Genomic DNA, 20829 nt, shown 5'->3' on the forward strand with positions numbered 1-20829 from the left:
AGTATTCTGTATGTGCGAAACTGTGGTTAATCAAGTGGCAGCGTAACTTAAATGTACAGCATTTTAGGTTTGTCAACATGCAGCACAATTTCTGAAGCACAAAGTGCAGTTTTACTTTTATATGATTTTAACATAAATTGCAAACTTCAGAACATAGCAAAAAAGTAAGTTTTGTTAATGATTATCTCATCTCTAACCCACTTACCTCCATTTTGAAAACATGCAGGCATTGTCACTTTTTACAAGAGTAAACTTGTATTTTAAATGTTCTAAAGCCCCCATTGTAGCTTTCTTAAATTGCTAAGCTTTCTGTTGAGGAACTAAAGAAAAGGAACAATAGCTGTGGTTCTACAAACGATGCCATTTTAGACTATGCATATACAGTATAATGACATATATGTATACATATGCATATTAGAGAATTGTCCCTCCTTCTTCTTTTTCTTTAGTGGATGGATTTCATCTCTTACTGGACTTAACTCTAATATCCCAGTGGGCATCATAATGATAATCATAGCAGCACTTTTCACAGCATCTGCAGTAATCTCACTAGTTATGTTTAAAAAGGTAAGTAAGAAAGCAGTTGTGGCTTTGCTATGCTCACTCATCACTTGCTATGCTGTCTATGATTGATGGTGAAAAAAACATCCACAGAGCATCTGCCCACCCTCCCAGAATCCTCCAACCACCAGTGTGATTTCAAATAATTCCAAATTAATGTAATTAGTTGTAGGTAAGATATAGATCTAGTTTTCTAAGACTTTAAGATTTAGTGGCTGTGGAAATTATTAGATGACTGGAATGCAGTGAAGAACTTGAGAGCATTTGCATAATACAGTTGTATAACGAGAGTAAAGCTGTATATTTAGGAGATGTTAAATATATCCAACGTTATCAGGAAGTTTGAGCAACATGAGTGTTTGTTCTTAAATCCTAGTTATTTCAATGCAGCACAGGCACAATTAACTTTATTTTAAAGTTTAATTAGAGCTGAAAAAGCACTATGAGTAATATCCAGAAAATGGGCAAGCTGGAGTTTCTGTTCCTTTGAATTCCCCCACGTTCATATTATGGGGCAAATAATTTTTGACACACGCCCTCTTATTGGGAGTTTGATTGATTGATTTTATTGCATATTACACATGCAAAAATGTAAAACATAATATACCCTGAAGAGTGAAGAAAAATCTGGTTGCCAATTATATCCATATCTTCTCTAAGAAATGTCTTAACCTTTAATATTATGCTCTGAATTCAGTTACTAGTCCTAGTTGCCAAATAGTCAACACATACACAAATTTTGTTGATTCAACAGCTGCACTGCAGTTAGGACTACCAAGTGAATTCATGCCTGTGAAATAAAAATTATCAATAGACAAGCAGAAATAAACATAACAAATATGCACCCCAAATAGCCTACAATGCTATACATTGTTCTAATAGCAATAAGCTGCTAATAACGGCATAGGGGTTTTTCATTTGGGAAAAAAGAGTTTGAAAGACCTGGGCATGAACAAATTGTATCTTAGTATCTTAGGCTTTCCAAGGGACTCTAAATGTTTTTTTTAAAAAGAAAAATTGTAAATATTTAAGGGGGAGTTATGGTGGGCAAAAATGTTAAATGAATGAAATCTGATTGCTTATAAGCAAAGAGGAATTCCTATCAGGATAGCTGATAAAAGATCAGCTTCTACTTCTTCCCATAAACTGAATTATTCAAGCCACTGTTGGTGAAATTGTTTTTGTGGCTTTTTTGGTAACCACTAGGGGTCACACGTCACATATACTGTAGTGAATAGCTATTATAGAGTTCAAATCAGAGACTATGTAGAGAGCTACAGTAGTTCAATAAAAAGAAATGTGGTTCCCTTCTATTTTGGGGGAAGATATTCCAGATTCTTTGGCTGTGTAGGGCTGACCTCTTATTTGGTTTGGGGTGATGAAAAGTCTGTACAATTTAATTTTTTTTTAAATATAATTGCTCGGCCTTTCAGGACGTGATCCAACTCCATGAGCCTGATATGACAGATTTAGAGAATTGACATAAGGCGGCACAGGGTTTAAGCATGTTTAAGAATTTTTGTGAGCTCTTTAGTGGATTCCATCTCAAGAATCCAGATCTTTACAGATTATCAGGAGTGTTTTGAATTTTGCGTGACTGTATTAAGCTATTGTTTGATATAGATTGCTGCTGCTTTATTTAACTGATGTGATGTATCTCTGTATTTAGCAATTTATTATTTGGCTATTGTATATTTTTAATCTGGGGTGATCTTAAAATGTCTTGTGTACTTTCTATTTTTTTATTTTATGTTTATTAAAAATTAAAGATAAAAAAGGAATGAAGTTCAGCAAAACAAGGCAGGGAGGCAACCTTGTACTTTTCATAAAGTATTCTGAAATCCTAGCGTATACTGAGTATTGCTTTTGGAACTCAGTAAGTTTAACAGATATGTTTTTACAACTTTGCATCTTTTGAATGTGCATTAAGGACTGTAATAAGTCCATCAATGAAAGCATTGGCTTTTTTTTTTTTTTTTTGAATGCAGGTTAGCAGTGCATTCCTCCACTTACATATGAGGCTTCTAAAGAAGGGTTGTGTTTTTTTTTTGTGTGTGTCTCTCTCAAATTAGTAGTATGCTATTACCAGAATGGATGACATTAATAGTTTAAAGCGGAATAAAATATTATATTAATGAGAGATAAATATTCATGATGTTCGCGAAGGCTCATATTCATGAGTTCATGTTGTACACATTAACAAAGAGATGTGCTGAATTCTGAACTTAAGTGATTGGATGGGATTGTAAATTAAACTAACATTTACTCAATATATGCTCTAATATTTACTCAGAATGGGACTATAATGCTATGAGCAATGCATGGGATGCCAGCAAAAGTCATTACTTTGTCCCATACTTCCTTGTAAGCCATACAATCATTTAACCATTTTTATATATCATTGTATTATGAACTTCACTGTCCATGCCACTGGTAGTCAGTGAGGTGAGTCAAGGCCAGGAGGAGCAGAGTGCAATGACTGAGTCAGAGTGAGAGAGAACTCTATATGGAAATACCAGTTGCCTCAGCATCAGCATCCTGTGTCATGTACTGTATGCTTCCACCTGGGAGTCATTATATATAAACCAAATTAACACTATTATTTAACCGTTTGGTTTAGTTGTAGAAGCAGTAGCCGTGTTAGTCTGTGCAAGCATTATAGGTGAAAACAAAATAAAAATAAAGAGTAAAAAAACAACGAAGCATGGTAGCTTTTTAATGTGAGCTTTCATGGACTTGTCCACAAAAGTTCTCATTCTGAAATATAAAGGTTTGCCTTTAAAGGGCCACCATGTTTTTTTGTTTTTTTTTTTTTTTGTTTTTTTTTTTTTTTTTAACTCTATATTTTGATTTTATTTTCATCTGTTAGTTTCATATCTTCAGAGTTGGGTACCTGGGGGAAAAATTCTGCTAAATATTATGTAAAATACAAATAATGTTGTTTTTTTAATCTGACAATATCTCTTCATTTCACTTTGTGTCCCCTTCAAAGGTTCATGGTTTGTACCGCACAACTGGAGCAAGTTTTGAGAAGGCCCAACAAGAATTTGCAACAGGTGTGATGTCCAACAAAACTGTACAAACTGCTGCAGCCAATGCTGCCTCCACAGCAGCGACTACTGCAGCTCAAAATGCTTTCAAGGGTAACCAAATATAGAGAGGGAAAATATGAAAATCACTACAGCTCTCTGGCTGTGTTTTATTTTCCAGTCACTTATATTTCCTAAAGACTTGTGTTAAAAATGCACATGCATGTATGTCTCTTCAGCTGTGCATGAGCTAAAACAAGAAAAAAAATCTTTGTTTCATTCCTTTATACACATATTTATTCAGAAGTATCTCTGGCTACTACTCCAACTTAAAATGGTTCTAAGTATATTTTTCTCCATATTTTTGGTGAGAAAATTCAGGTGTAGATCTAAAATTGATATGACAGCTTCTGGGGTGAACTTTAATGGATTTAGGCGCTTTCTGGTCAAAAGCTCTCTCTAGAACTTTTCATTTTGACTTGAGAAAAGCACTTTGGATTAATGTATTTTGTTCCTAGCACTTGCTTCCTGATTTTCTTATTTAAGAAACAGGGCAGCTGACAGTTTTGAATTTTGGCTGCTGCTTTGTTGCTTCAGCAGCTGATGAAGGGTAAATGTAAGCTTAAAATAAGTATGATAGGTAATGTAAATTCTTTTTTAGGATAATAGATCTTTTGATAAAATTATGAGTTTGCATGAAAGTTTTGACCATGCTGAGTTAGTGTTTTGGTTCAGAATTTATCTCTACCATAATGGTTATAGTATGTGTTGGGAATTTGTTTTTTTCATGGTGTAAGGTGTTCTGTTTCAGAAATCTTGGAATAAAATTATTGCCATAAAAAAGGTATACAAGATGCATTGAAGAGAAGATTATTATGTCTAGTTAAATCCAGGTGGTTCTGTTTGCTATTATTCATTTCAGTATTTATGATTTGAGAAATCAAACTGCTGAACAGAACTTTTCAACCAATACTTTGAACACTCGGCTAGCTAGTTATTTTTGACCTTTGTTAAAAATGCAGTGGAATTTTTGTTGTGCTTCAGGATTCTTTCTGACCATTAAAAGTGTGCACTTGTGTTTACAATGGTACTGAATTTTAGCCTTGTCAAGTCACTCACTTTATTGTTCATTTAAACATCCAAAAACAAAATACTGTAATTTTTAACCACAATCTTAGTCTCTAATCAGGCTTTTCAAACTGACATTTAATTATGTACATTAAATCTTTTAACATGCTTCAGCCTTCATGTGACATTTAATCTGAATAAATGCATTTTATAAAATGCAATTTGCTGCTAAATTTTATAGTATTGACCCATATAGGTTACACAGTAGTTTCTAATTTTAATTCCTCTTCAATCAACTCTGAATCTTTCCTTTTAGCACAAGGTGACGTTTGTTCCATCTGACATTCTAAAGTATATGAATTTTTAGACGGCACTGCAGAACATACTTTGCATTAATTTTTCAAGTTGTATACCGTTTCTGTCATTAAAGGCTTCTAATTATAATAAATTGGACAGAACTATTTCAACATAGGACCTAATAATATATCTTGATCCCGCATTTACTTAGAAAATGATAATTCAGCATGTTTTAACACTTGGATTTGGGGTGTACTTGCATATCTTGAATTACAAACATTACCTTATAGGAGTAAACAATTAAGAAAAATGTGACAGCTTAATCACAGCAGTGAACGTTAGAAAATAATGTAAGAATTTTATTTTATGGTGTGTTTTCCGTTTATAAAGTAAGGAAAAGCATGACCATGGATGTAGTATTTATTCTTTGATCAGTACAACAGATTAGTTATTTTTCACATTTTTATTTACATTTGTTTCAACCCTTGATCCTGCATCAATAGCTTTAGAGCATTTTTTTGTTAATTCCCTAAATTGTGTTGAGGGGAAAGCTGTATTTACATTTTTTTAAAAAAAGAAAATGGTTTTTGAATAAAATTTTCTTCCTCAGGGGATAAAGCAGACTGAAACTTGAAATAGACAAATGCAGGGCTCATCTGCAATTGTATTCTAGATGTTTTGACCCAGTAAACAATCGGTAAAATGAAATGTTGACTATCATGTCTATTAAACTCGTAGAAAACAATATTTAAACAGACTGAAAGTATATATCAGTGCTAGGTCAAAAGCAGCGGAGTTAATCTTAATGTAGTCCTCAACATTTGATTGTTCATTTTGGAAGAAGGCTGTTGTATGTTAAATGTTTTAACACGTTAATGATATTAAAGAACGTCAGTAAGGAAATATATGCCCATTATTTAAGTCATTTTATAGATTGCAACTTTGGTTCAAAATGCAGAGAGTCAACACTTGGAAGTCAGTAGTCTGCGATCTATAATTTTGACACTAGAGTTGTTTATCTGAGGGCTATCTGTATATTTTGTAAATTAACAATGCTTTGTCATTCTGGTGAATGTCATGGTTCTGTACAAATGCACACAGATCCTCCCATGTTGCATGTCTGAGTAGTTCAAAGGTTCTGCATATTTATTGTATTAATTCAGTGACATAAAATGTTCTCTGATTATTTGCTCTGTATAGTTTTAAAAGATAGGTTTTTTTTTAAAAAAAAGACAAGATAAAATGGAAATACACATTTGTCCCAGTCCAGCTGTAGTCCTATGTAGTTACACATAAGGAGAATATGGACCATTGAATGATAATACAGTGCAGACAGATGTCCGAAGTTGGATCTTTATTCAAACACAAGTGTCATTTGTTTGCATTGCATAACTTCAGACTGATGTGCAAATCTGTGTACATCGCCCATCCACATTCTGCCCTAATAGTCACATGTGACTATGCACGAAGGAACACGGTTCAAAGAGGTATGTGTATTTTTTGTTTTGTAATCTGTATATAAATTTGTAATCTTCTGCAGTGGGGAAAAATTGTCAGCTACCAGAACAACTTACTAATACAGTTTAGAACTAAGGTGGGTTTTACAAAATCACCCAGTAATAGATACAGTGTTTGACTCTGTGGTATAAATTGGAAACTTTAAAAAGAGAGTGATTTGTTGGTACTCATGATATCTGCAAGTATTTACATTTGTTCAGAAATTTGTTAGAAGTAAAGTGCTCTGAAAACAATTTTTTTGCTGTCTTTTATATTGGGATTATTTTGCTATGAAAGGACCAGTTTTGCTATATAAATATATACCATGCACAAGTCTCTGTATTTCTTTGCATAAATCCAGCAGCTCAATTACTAATAACAACCACAATCCAAAGAGATAGAGGACTAACTCTACATTTCAGATATAGTAATGAGCATTTTCCTTTTGTATTCCCAAAAAGCTGCCACAACACAATAAATGGCATTCATTTGTAAAGCTGTGCTCTATATGGGTTCAACAGGGCTAGATGCTAAAGAATGAGAAAAATCACAGATTCTGCTGAACAAGTACAGTAATAGCTGTGATGTGTATCTGGTAGTGGCTGGTGTGTCTTCTGAAAGATTTATATACATAGCACAAGACTAAATTTTCTCTGCAATCAGTGACCTTACATAGCAATTATTTGCACAGCAGGGCAAGCATGTAACCTTGTCGTCTTCCATCTAGACGTGGAATATTGTGCTCCACTGATTATCTGCTGTCACAAGCCACAAAACATAAATGGTAGTCTGTGGTGGGCTTAGTGTAGGTTACATGTTTCTGCACACTAGCATTCTGGAAGCTGACTCGGAATCTATGGACCTTCTGGTTAAACATCTGTTCACTTATCTCATGGATTCAATTTTGACATAGATTTGTATACTCGGTGTGGTGTAGTGCAACGGCCCCCAACCCATGGTCCGCGAGCCGGCAGCCGTCCGTGGCCCAGCCAGGACCAGGACCAGGACCAGATCTCCTACCCCCTGCAAGTGTGTGCACAAGTGCACTCCACCCCCTGCAAGTCCGACATGCCCCCGTATGCATGCACATGAGACACCATGTCCCCTGGGAGCAGGACATGCTCCAAGTGTGTGGGTGCGACATGCCCTGCCCCCAACCGGTCAGCAGTTGGGAAAAGGTTGCGGACCACTGGTGTAGTGGATAAAGTGACAAATTAGGATTCAGGAGCCCTGGGTTTGAATCCCTACTCGTCTATGGAAGGTTGTGCGGACTAGAATTGGTAGAGCTACTTAAAATACCTCAGTTATCTTGCAAGCCCTATTGGGGTTGCTATAAGTTGGTTTTGACTTGATGGCATATAACAGATTTGCATACAACAGAATTCTCAAAAGTATCTTATAATTTAAGAGGTACCACATTGGAAAATCCTCAGAAAGCATTCATAGGCTTCTTGTATTTGAATGGCATGCCTGACAACTTTCCCTTTTTGCAGTGTGCTCATGCTCCTAACATAGTCATCTGTGCACAGATACACATGCAGTTCTGCAGTATCTGCCAATGCTCTCCACATGGTACTGTCAGCTGTGGTTGTTCACCTTCTGTGCTCTGGAGTTGCAGCCAGGTTGCGTAAGGCTTAGCTATCAGGGCTTGGGGTATGTTAAAAAGGTAAAGGTTCCCCTTGACATTTTTAGTCCAGTTGTGTCCGACTCTAGGGAGCAGTGCTCATCCCGTTACTACAGCATATGTTACTACATCACAATTGAGTTCTAGGGCAAACTGCATAATTTTAGCTGATGGTCTGCAGAATGTCCCTGTTGGTTGATTTTTTCCCCAACAGTCATCAGAAAGGGAAGATTTAATTACTGTGGCTTTCAACTGGCTTGCATCATTTCCTGCAGGGATGCACAGAAGTCGTTCAATTAGCAACCATAAAAAGTACAAGTCCAATGATGCACCTGAGTACTGTTGGGCAGATTCAGGCAACCAAAATAAGCTTGGGTGGGGGCAGGGCTAAAAGGGAAGGCTTGCAACCCCCTTCCAAATGTGTCCCCTCACTGATTCTCAGGGTGCACTGCCTTACACAGAAAGAATATATCTATACAGAATTGTTGTCTATCAAGAAAAATCCTAGATGTTCCTGGACGACTTTATTATGAGCAAAGACCATTATGAAGCAAAATGATACCACTCAATACAATCCTACCCTTGTGCTTGGTCAGAATTCGATGCCAGTCTCATTTATGTAGTTCCTTATCCTCTGTTTCTCAGAGAACCTGGACTGAATCAAGACTAGTGGGTGTTAGTATAATACCTATGCAAAATCTTAAATGATTTCTCATAAGGCTTCACAGGTTGATAAATGTTTATTAGACAAAGAAAATACATTGTAGACAAATTAAATTAGCAGTTCAGCTTAACAGCAGTGTTCTTCACTGTGTTTATCAGACTGTAGCACATCAAAATCCCTCCCCTCCCCTCTATTATCTCTTATGCTGATGAGCTCATTAGTTGCTAAATGTCAAAATGCCCTTCACATTTTGAGTTCAGGCTATAAATAAATAAGCCTGGATTACCCATCATTTCATTATTGTTAATTCTGCCTTCTTTCCAAAGAAGGATTTTATAACATGTTTGGCACCTAATAAATGTTAAATAGCATAATGGTAGCTTTATTTGTCCATATAATGTCCATCATTCTTGTCCCTTTCAAACAGATGTATTTTCTAATCCTCTTGTGATTGCATATCTCACCCTCTACATGTATTTTTGTATCTTCTACCCTCTGGGAAAGAGCAGTGGAACATAATATGAATGTTTACGAAAGTGATTTGACCAATATTTGTTAAAGGTATCTTGTAAATTTGGTTATCTAGAACGCAGGTTTACAATACACCAGTCATTTCTTGACTTGATGAATATGTGTCAAGAAGCAGTCACATGAAATAGTACATCATTATGAAGGTGATGTACCATCTTCTAATTTTCTTTAGAAACAATTCAGAACTTTAAGTCACAAAATGTTATTTATTTGAAGAATTAATCAGAAGTATGGTAGATGGATTTATACATTTAGATGTGACCCATATGGATGGCTATAGAACTTATTTTCAAATTATCACGATGCTGGATTGATTGTAATCACTTTAAAAATGAACAAGTCATGTCATCTTATTTTTGGTACATTACTCCCCAATTCTGGAAACATGAGCTTGTTTCAGAGGTAGGATATCACAATGAAAAGAAGGATGTACTGTGTCCTATATTGACTGTACCAATGTTTGGTTATTGAAGTACTTATTTGCATAGGGTGTGGGACTGAAGCATCTATGAAGTTCAACATTTGCTGGTGTAAATGCAGAATTTTATTAGGGAAGTTTTCATGACCTCTGAGCTGTCCCACGTAATACTGTGCCTATGTTTTTGTGGAAAGTAGTAGTATGGAAGAAATATTTGCCCCAGTGTCTACTTCACTAGGTAAGGACAGAGCCAGTACATTCCACTCACCTCTCTTTTAACCTTGTAAGGAGTACAGTGCTTAGACTGCAACAAGTTTGTTACATCTGGTGGTGACTCTAATGCAGACATAGTAAAGTAATATCTTAGTAAGGGATAAAATTCAACTGTTACTTTTAATACTAAGCTCTACCTGAACTACACTGCATCATGCCCTCCTACTGTCCTTTCAGTTCACTTTTTTGCCATAAAATCTCCCTTGATTACAAATTCTATAAGCTTGTTGTCCAAACATTTTAGAGTTACAGCTGTACCTTGACTTGAGAATGTCAGTACATAAGAACGATTCGAGTTAAGAATGGCTCCATTTGCAAAAAGTTGCTTCGACTTGAAAACGGAGCCTCAACTTAAGAAAAAACAAACAAACCTTTCCTGCCCTTTTTTTGACCTAAGTTCACCTTAGGTCACTGGTTCTTAACCTTGGGTTACTCAGGAGTTTTGGACTGCAACTCCCAGAAGCCTTCACCACCAGCTGTCCTGACTGGGGTTTCTGGGAGTTGCAGTTCAAAAGCATCCGAGTAACAAAGGTTAAGAACCACTGCCTTAGGTCAAAAGAAGAAGAAAAAATTCACCCCCTAGTGGTAGATACGGATTAACTGGCTTTGCATTGGTTCCTATGGGAACTAATGCTTCGACTTAAGAACAGTGACTCGACTTAAGAACGAAAAACAGCAGATATGGATTAAATGGTTTTCAATGCATTCCTATGGGAAATGGTGCTTCGACTTAAGAACACAGTTCCAATACAGATTAAGTTCTTAAGTCGAGGTTCCACTGTAGTAGATTAGATCCAGAATAATGTGCAGAAGACTGGTAAATGCTGCCTTCCCTGTTCTATTCCCTCCCCTGTACCTAACTCAAGATCCAAGGAGGCTTCTGCCCATCACCTGACTCATTTTATTCAGGTATACTGTGAATTAAAATACTGTTAATAATGAAACCAAGTATTACTGTAATAGTGGCCCAAGTTTTTGTTCCTCAGCATACATGTCATTCCTTTGTATTAGTATGCTGTCATACAGTTTAAAGATATCTTAATAAATTTAAGTCTGCAGAATTGACTAGTATGATTGAACAATGAAATTTGTGTATGAACGTACGTTTTAAGAGAAAAGAAACAACACTCTTTTTAGATTTGCATGCATCACAGCAGTCACGTCTGTGGTAATTTTCACTGAGGAAGGCTTTTATAGTGGTGCTTGTTTGTACTGGTTTATATTGATTGCATATATGTAATAAATGTAAATTTGCTGGTAAACTACTTGAGACAACTCAGTTTCTTTCTTTTTTTAATTGCTCTAACTGATTACTCAAACAGTGAAACACCATCCATTTTGGAATGCTGATCCAAAAGAAGAAGAAAAAGAAAGCAAGAAAGAAAAGGAAGTTGGAAAGGAGAGAAAATAAGTATGTAAAACAATATTTTACTGAGTCAACAAGTTACTTTTTAAAAGTGGTTTTCAGAGCACCCTGTACCTGGTCCATAAAAGCTATTGTCTCAAATGTTCTGTCTCTCTGAGCTGCTTCATACATTCATTTCTGATCTAGGAAAAAGTCTTGGGGTGCTGAGATTGTAATCAGAAGATGTTTAACTGAAATGCTCTAGTAATTCTGCTGGGGAAAGTTGGAAAACATGACATTCTCTCTAATGTAAACTGGAAATGAGAAAAGTGAAAAATACAAATTTCCTTATTTCCAAAAATGATCCCAAACAATTAAAACTCCTTAAATGAATGTGCCTGAAAAGGCAGTGTGGAGGTTAAGTTGGAAGGGCATCTTAAATGGAAGGGTTGTTTCAGGAAGAGGAAGGAACACAGAATCTTTTCTTGGTTCCAGTTCTGCTTCCCTTTCTAAACTGCTGTTTTGAATAATCTCCTATATTCCTGGGATGGGGCAAAGAAAACGGGGAGATTTTGTTCAGAAAATGTACACATTTCAGCTGAAATAAAAGCACTCCTGGATCTCAGCTCTATTTACAGCAACACTCATATGGAACAGTTTCATGCAAACGTTTTCTCTGTGAAATCTGACAGAATCATATCCTATGATGATATAGGCATACATCTAATGGTAAACATCTGAATGTTTTGTTATTCTAACTTTCATATTTTAGTACAAGCAAGAACAATAAATTGTCTGACCATCAGGCCAAAAATAAGCATCAATATTGGTTGTTAGCCCTTTCCTATAGACCTTGGTGTGAGATTGTTAAGCACCTGGTAGAACAGAGTAGTAGGTTTCATTTTGGCTTGGAACACAAATTATTCTGCAGGCTTTGCGAAAAGCAGATGAGTTGTTTTTTGGGATCTCCTGGCTTCAGTGAGGTTGACTGTCTTGTTTGTTAAACTTTATCAACAATGTGGAAAGACTTACTTATTGCTCCATTTAATACCATGCTCCATGGTCTTCACTGTGTCTTAATACATCTTGGTATTTATCAAGTTGCAGGCATGTAATACAGCTTGTTTTTTCATCCTCTTATTGTGGGAATATCCACACAGTCTGAGCAACAGTAATAGTGTTAGCAGTAACAACAGTTTTGCAGAACTGATTTAACTTCTGCTAGCCAAGACAGACCCTTCACCAGCATTGCTGTTATGCAATGTATCAACATAGGCAGTAACGCCCTACAAAAACTGAATGTACATCATTCTGACTTGTTAATCAACAAGTGAAGTACTTATAGCAATGCTTAAAGAAGCAGCCATGCACAATAAACCTGAGTTAGAAGGTAGACACTGAATTACATTCCTTTTCACTCCAAACACTTTTATTTTTTTAGAAAATATACAAAAAATAAGTGGTTATCATTAGTGGTTTGCTATAGCATTTTACTAGCCTCCCAACTGCTGCCTTGACAACCAAATGGTATAATATAAAATATCAATGTTAATAAGGCTTGTCTAATACTTGAAAATCTGGATATTAGCCATTAGTTATCCCTTCATTTTTCTTATATATCCATCACTTCAGCATGCTGTTTTATTTTAATGTATGTGTTTTTCAAGTGTTGTTTTTGTTTTTCAAAATCACACATATTTACTTACTACCTAATGGGGAAGGATCACTAAACAATACTCTCGTCTCCATCTCCTTTAGATGTAATTGCAACTGTAAAAAGAATTTTCCAAACTATTAGAATGTAATGTTGTCTATTACTGCTGGATAGCTCAATGGTTTAGGTATCCGTCTTTGAAGCCAGAGGTTGGGAGTTCAATTCCCCACGGTGCCTCCTTGACCGCGGATGGTTTTGATGATCTTCAGGTTCCCAGCTCTGGAGTTTTAAGATTATTATTAGGCAATACTGTGACTTCTTTATGCACATTATACCTCTGGCAAGATTAGCATAATGGCATTCTGTATCTGAAATTACAAAAGAGACAGTACCCTGTCAATACCAGTACTGGATTTGTTACTGTCCCTAAATGGGAAGGGCCTACCTTCCTCATGAAGGCCCATCTTTGGGGGCTGAATATTTTAGAATATGGCATAACCCTAAGACATTCCTTCATCTATATACATTTATACAGAGAAATCAATCACACAATGGATTCAAGTGCTCGGGCTATGAGAGCTAAAGTAATTTAGCTTAAATTCTGGCTATTTTCGTACATTGCTTTTTAAGGCTTGGACATAATTCCTGGGCAACATATTATTTGAACAAAAATCTCTTCCCCACTAAGTACAACTGGAATTCCTGATTGTTTGCTAGATTCATTCTTTCCATGTGCTGCTACATACAAAAGAAGCCATTGTGCTTTCTTCTCATTAAAATTAATTCTGCAAAACTGAGATGGAGGATGTTGCCACTTTTGGTGCTTAAAACCCTTGAACTTGAAGTCTGACTGGATTTTGTTCCATACACATTAAAGAGACACTGATATTTTTTTTTAGAATCTTAGACTTCAAAAGATTCCTTCACAGTCCTTCCTGGCGATGAACAGAAATTTGATGATTTCTTTATCTGCTAGGTGCCATTCTTCGAAACCTGAAGCCATCAGGTTTGCTTTATAGCAGTCAGCTAGTTGACATTTTCTTCTTTTGCTGCCCATAAAGTGACTCTTATCATGTTCTACCTCCAGAAGACTTGAACTCCCACTGTCTCTTATAGAAGTTCACTTTGTAAGCCACTCCACTTTGGAATCAGTTCTTATGAAACCTGGTTTTCTTGGACCATTAAAGGAGGCAGATAAGGCTTTTCCCCTCTTCAATTTCCTCCTGTACTTTGTCACTGGATGTAGCAATTTCAGCTTGGGCGGAGAAGACTGCACAGATGAATGTCAGGACGGTGCCACCAATGGCAGTATAGAAAGCCCATCCCAGAGAACAGTTACCAAGTTTATAAGCTGAAGCATAGGGTCCACAATAGCTTATTGCCTTCTGACAACCCCAGCCGGCAGGGTATAAGATCAAGCCTAGGATAAGGAAGAGACCTACAAAGAAAAACAACAGTTAGAACAAAACTGCAATAAACTATGTAAATCAAGCTGTGACAACAAAGAGGGAGCCTATTCTCAGAAGGAGATCAAACACTGTCAAACATTTCAGCAAGAGAAAGAGTGCACATTGGTACTACTATGTCTTGGTGCAAGACAGAATTCAGAATAAGACAATAGATTCAAAAGCTGGCGCCCAAGGTTTTTGCAAGAAGAAACTGGAATGGTAATCTTGGTTCACAAACTTGCCATTGTATTGTTGGTTTGGTTTTTAAAATTCTGTTGCAAAGTTTGGATGAAGGCTCTATTATCTACAAATGATGGTAGTCCTAATGGATTGGACCAAAGTCAGTCTATTCAAACATTCTTTTTCCAGTGGCCAACCACATGCCCCAATGGGAATTTCACAAGCAGAAGACAAGAACACAGCTGCACTCCCTCACTCATTTTTTCTAGCAGCTGGTACTCCAAGGCATATTGTGTTCAACACTGGAAGTAACACACAATCACCATAACTGTTAGCCACAGCCTGTCTATAAGACTGGATCCTACAGTCTCCTGCAGGGTGGAGACCAAGCTTTTAAGCCTTTATGTGAGCTGCTATAGGATACTTCCCCCGACTCCCTTTTTCATAGCTCTATACTTTGGATAGGCCCACTGAGTGATACATTGGTCCCTGCTAAAATAAAAAAAAACACCCAAACAACAATCTCCTCCCATTCCAAACAGCTTCAGTTTGAACACTTGCTTGCTTTAGTTTTTCCCTTTTTCTGCTTCAGGATGGGGACAACTAAAATGAGCAAAGGGCTAGACGAACTCCCTGGTGAGGTAAGATTATAACATTTGCTGCTCTACTGCTTAGGAAGAAATGTGAGTAGACATTTTAGAGTTGTAGAGTTACATAAAGGTAGGCATGGTGTGAAGAAAGGTGATAGAAGAACTCTTTCTCTCTTTCATAACAGTAGAGCCCAGGACCAATACATTGAACTGAATGATGGAACATTCAGGGCTGACAATAAGAAATACTGGCTGAAATCTTGTACAGTGGGGTCTCTACTTAAGAACGTCCCTACTTAAGAACAATCCAACTTAAGAACAGCTCCATTTGCTAAATTTTGCTTCTACTTGAGAACAGAAATCCAAGATAAGAACAGGAAAAAAAACACCTTTCTTGCTCTTTTTTTTAACCTTAGGTCATCTTAGGTTAAAAAAAATTCTCCCCCTAGTGGTAGAGTACATATTAACCAGCTTTGCATTAGTTCCTATGGGAACTAATGCTTCAATGTACGAACGCACCTCTACATAACAAAAAATCAGCCAGAACGGATTAATTGGTTTTCAGTCCATTCCTATGGGAAATTTTGCTTCAACTTAAGAATGTTTCAACTTAAGAACACCATTGCAAAATGGATTAAGTTCTTAAGTAGAGGTTCCACTGTAGTTTCTATGGACGGAAAAGAGCAGATACGGATTAAATGGTTTTCAATGCATTCCTATGGGAAATGCAGATTCAACATAAGAACTTTTCAACTTGAGAACCACATTCCAATACGGATTAAGTTCTTAAGTAGAGACCCCACTGTAGCTTTGTGTTGTTATACTAAAGTAGACCCACTGACTTGGTGGGGATTTGGTAAATCAATTTCTTTGTAAGTTCCATTGATTCAAATTGGCCTATTCTAGTTGCAACTTGCTGTGCTAAAATAAGCTGAAATTAGGCAGGCCCATTTGAAGCAACTGAGCTTATGGAGAAGTTGACTCACCAGAGACCCATGAATTCAAGTGACCTACTCTAGTGTAACTTACTGTGCTAAGCAACTGGATTTCAGCAACTATTTCATGCTCTGCATTAACTATGACATTTGCTACCAACAAGATACAATGATGATCACTAATTTGGCTATCTTTAAAAAGAAATTTTTAAAATCTATGGAAAATAATACTAGCAAAGTTCTGAGACATGAGTTTTACTTCTAGTATCAGAGCAGCTGACCTCTCATACCAGTTGCTGGGGAACAGGTAGTATATAAAATACTGGCAGGTTCAAAGTGTGTCCAAGAAGGTGCTTGTTGTTGATGTCCTTTCCAGGGCATCTGGTTGGATTTCACAAGAATAGAATGCTGGAGTATATAAATAAGCTTTTGGACTGATTGTATGGCATCTCTATGTTCTTATGAAGCTGCTGGGTGACTCCATTTTTAATTATAGTATGTAAAAGTAACAAAAAACTAATATGCTGAATGAATACTTACAATATTAAATTAATTCCTATTTTTCCCCAAGCCTGAAGTTTTAACTTAGTTATAAATCACAGCCACTATCTATTTGCATCTCAGTAAATCTTCAGGGCAAGAACAGATGTGGGAACTAGTTTTTGTCTCACTGAAAGCAATTAAGATTTTACATGCTCCAATGCATTACAGTTTTTTAATTATTGGGAAAGAATATCAGCCAGCTGTGAAAAACAAACCAGCATGCCATTTTACTTAAAGCAGTGCAGTGTGACAATGGGACATTCAAAATATGCCCAGCATGCCCTAAAACACATACGCAAACAGACCTTTAGCAAGCAGTTCTTAAATTAAAGAGAGATCCATTATCTATCATTTTGTTGGGCTACTGAAATCCCATGGTCTAGTCTTCATTATAAGAATTTCTCTGGATAAGTCAGGAACAATGAGAAACAGTGCACAGTGTTTCCTGTCAAAATGCCTGTGTCACTGGGTGTATAAAATACTGCTTCATCTAAGGTAGACAAGATAAGCTGGGCTTTCATCCTCCTGAGCCCACCAACTGTGACAGACTAAACACCCCAAATCCCCTTCCTGATGCCATCAGAAGTTCCTCTGTCAGTATGACATAGCATAAGTCTTTTGATTATGAAATGTCCTGTTTCTACAGCCACAGGGGTGGGGGAGCAGGAAAGGTCTAAAAATTCCAATCCTTAGTTCCCATTTTTTCCTTTGAAATCAGCTTTTATCTCTCAGCTACATATTAATGCAGGTTCTTGAACCAGAAATCAATGCAAGTTCTTGAACCAGAAACAATTCATGCACATACACTGAAAATTTATCCCTATATTACAAGAATCACTGAAAGCACACACTATGCTATTTTATAACAGTTCAATTGCCATAGCTCACGAGAAACACTTTGTGGAATTTACAGCTAGAGAAGAATGCTTAATTTAAGATTTATCTCAAGAGAAAGAGAAGGAGAATTAAACCTGTAGTAAAGAGGCACTGGCTTGCTATTTAACTGATTTGGGCAAGGGGTCCCTTTTAAAAAAAACTTTCCTATTTCTAACATATTATGTATGCTTAAGTGAACAGCACAAAATCTAAGAAGCAGCATTCTTCTAGTCCAGGAGTTTGAGGGTCTGAGATGTGAGGCGAGAGTGTAAAGACTCGCTGGAGTGTCATCCTCACTCAATAAGGAACAGGAGGCACAGACAAACCCGCCTGCACCGCCCATCGAGACCAAACAGCGGGGAGTTGACACCCGGGAGTTGGAGCGGAAATTGTGAAAAATGACAGTGGCCACCCAGGCAGGGGGTGAATTGGCGAGAAAGGAGAAAAGAGGAAGGTCTGTTGTGGAGGCAGGAATGGGAGATATAAAAAGAGAGGTGGACTTAATATGGGGTGTTTGTATTGGGAGATGATATGGGTAGAAGACCTTTGGACCGGTAAATGGGAAAAGGTACGGGTTCCCAGGGAAGAAGCAGATTACTGGAGAAGAAAGGGGCTACCGCACCGTCCTTCCTACTGGGGAGAGTCTGAGGCCAGAGAGTGGCACAGATAGCTCAGGGAGGAGAAAGAAGTGGGAGATAGAGAGTATGGGGTTTGAAGGGTATGGGGTTTGGAGGAATCCCAAGGGGGGGGTATCTAATTGGCCATGGACCCCTCTACGAGGAGAGGAGGACCCCTACAGGACAGAGGCTCGAGAGGATGAGACCACCCTGCTTCTGAACCCAGATATAGAGACTTGTGAGTTGGAAAACAGTAACCTGTTTGCGAAAGGGCCTTGGGATGAGTTAAGTTGCAACCCATTTGTTAAAGACGTTTGGATACCCTCGCCGGACCTGTTGGCGACGAGAGAAAACCCAGAAGCTGTGTTCAGGCATAAAGATTTATTGTTACATGTTCCAATGAAGATCGGTTATGATTTTGCAAGGAGATTGTCTCCAGAGTCTCAATTGAATATCGGGGAGGCAAAAAACGAGGCCACATCATATTGTACACATTTTCAAGGGCTGAAAGGGGGGGGGACAGTTTATAATGAATGAACACGTTTGCACAGTCTAACAGGGCTACCTACTTTATGACTACAGCCTTATTATTGTTAATTTAGGTATGAAATTGAAAATGCCATTAATGACATAGTTCAAATTATGTCTCTGCAGTAAAAGCTTTTCTGAATCATTTTCCCCATCAACTTAATTCAAAAACATATTCCCTCATTTAAAAAAAAGAAAAGAAGTCTTTATCTCTCTCTTTTCATTTCCAGCACATTCAGTGCAACCCTAGACATCTTCACTCTCATTTAAAGCTCCGTTAATGTTCCCTGGCATTGACTCCCCAGGAAATTTCCTCAGCCTCCCCTCAGCCAACACCGAGGGCTCTGCCATCCATCTCAGGGTCTGTATCTTTCCCGTGTGCCGTCACTACCCAATAATAAGCATCCTTTCAAGCCAGAGAGAGAAAGAAACCTGGGGAAAGGTGGGAGCTTCGTTGTTTCCCTGTGGTGGATAGGCTGAGAGAGAGCACGTGTTAGGGTAGGGGGGCAAGCAGGAGACCAATCCTACTGCCAGGCGCTATTAGGAAAGGCGGGGAGATGGGGGTGGGGTGGGAAAGGTCCTAGAGTCTGGACCAGGCTGGATGAAAAGCCAAGGCAGGCCGGATGAGGCCTGTGAGCCGTAGTTTGGAGACCCCATTCTAGTCCAGGGGGAATCAGGCTCTTCATAAACCAAGGTTATCTTTTTTGTGGAAGCCTTCTGCTTCTAAGGATGTAACCTACAGGGTCTAGTTCAGCCCTACATATAGAAGGGGTGGTAGCCTTTTGGAATCAGCTGTCCCACATTTGAACTATTAGAAGCTCCGGTCAGCATGGCCAATATTAAGGTACTATGAGAATTATAGTCCAAAAGATCTGGAGGCTCAAAGCTTCTATACCCCATACCCATCACAGGCAGAAATCCAGTTGTAAGATGTAACTAGTGGAGACCCCTTGAATCAATGGAACTTAATGAAAAGTTGACTCACCACATAATCAGCAACCCCAATATTTTGGGGTGCTAAATTGCATGGAGGAACTCCATGTGTAGCAGAAGCTTTCCTCTTCAGACAATCCCTCCACACCAAGGCCATGACAGGTAAGGGGCAGGGCTATCAGATTAACAAGTTCAGTAATGCCTGAAGATAGCTATTTATTCACCTTTTTAAAATGTAATGGGACATGAACATTTATGAAACCATTTCAATGTTGAAGAAAGTGTTTCTTTAGTTCCAGTGGTCACGTATGGCCCCAGTACATTGCTTCTGTGGCCCCCCTGTTTTTTTCTGGCAAGAAAGATGAACTGCAAGTCCTAAACTGAGCCTCATGGCGCAGTGGTTAAAACGCTGTACTGCAGCTAAAACTGTGCTCACGACCTGGGGTTCAAATCCCAGGTAGCCGGCTCAAGGTTGACTCAGCCTTCCATCCTTCCGAGGTCGGTAAAATGAGTACCCAGCTTGCAGGGGGGGCAATGTGTAGCCTGTATAATAAAAAAATTGTAAACTGCCCAGAGAGTGCTTGTAGCGCTATGGGGCGGTATATAAGTCCAATAAATAAATAAAACCTCCAGAAGCAGCACCTTAATCTTTTAAATATGTCACAGTCCCTGGCACCCCAAAACCCATTTCCCAAAGCTAGAAGTGGACTTCTAGACACTTCTGGGTTTATTTTTTGGTCTTTTTTGGCAGTCTATCAGGACATCAGAGGCAGAATGTTATGCCCTGGGCTCATCAAAGGTGACCACTCTGCTTTAGTAATGGTATTAAAATTCATGCGGTTAAGCCAGAATAATAAAAGACTAGTTGCTATCTCTTATATTAGACTGCTCTCAGTCGCTTTGAAAACTGGACAAGTGGAAGCCAGGAACAGCTTGACGTTAACTGTGCCTGAAAGTGCAATAAAATTAAATGAAGGAAAATCAGAGATTGCAAAAGTTACTGGCCATGCCAGCTGGGGAATTCTTGGTGATGTCATATAGAAAAGTAATTTTCCCAACCTGTGTGGAAAACTGTTTAAGCCTTTTTCAGCTATTGAAATACATCAGCTGGTTTGGGCCAAGTCATTCTCACCCTAATCTCAGTGTCTCTAAAATAACTGTAAGGGAGGAAACAGGACAATGTGGGCTCCTTGGAGAATGACTAAGACCAAATATGAT

The 20829-nt window shown here is 37.9% G+C and overlaps 2 protein-coding genes across 5 annotated transcripts in view; one reads left to right on the forward strand and one right to left on the reverse strand.

The window, feature by feature from the left end:
• The window catches only part of SCAMP1 (secretory carrier membrane protein 1), an 81710-nt gene that overhangs the window by 35420 nt on the left and 25461 nt on the right, over positions 1 to 20829 (forward strand). For 2 of the 4 annotated variants that reach the window (XM_020804065.3, XM_020804066.3), the window contains 2 exons: positions 450 to 567; positions 3554 to 6706. In XM_020804065.3, coding sequence (XP_020659724.1) covers positions 450 to 567; positions 3554 to 3718 — 283 coding nt within the window. In that variant the 3' untranslated portion in view covers positions 3719 to 6706. Of the gene's footprint in view, positions 1 to 449; positions 568 to 3553; positions 6707 to 11284; positions 18850 to 20829 lie in introns of those variants that run through there. The other 2 variants (XR_012084506.2, XM_072992681.2) reach the window with 2 other exon arrangements.
• The window catches only part of LHFPL2 (LHFPL tetraspan subfamily member 2), a 29509-nt gene continuing 17477 nt past the window's right edge, over positions 8798 to 20829 (reverse strand). The window contains exon 2 of the mRNA XM_020804084.3: positions 8798 to 14399. Within this exon, the coding sequence (XP_020659743.1) occupies positions 14143 to 14399 (257 nt within the window). The 3' untranslated portion in view covers positions 8798 to 14142. The remainder of the gene's footprint in view (positions 14400 to 20829) is intronic.

This window comes from Pogona vitticeps, chromosome 2 (genome assembly GCF_051106095.1).
Source record: "Pogona vitticeps strain Pit_001003342236 chromosome 2, PviZW2.1, whole genome shotgun sequence".
Classification (NCBI taxonomy): domain Eukaryota; kingdom Metazoa; phylum Chordata; class Lepidosauria; order Squamata; family Agamidae; genus Pogona; species Pogona vitticeps.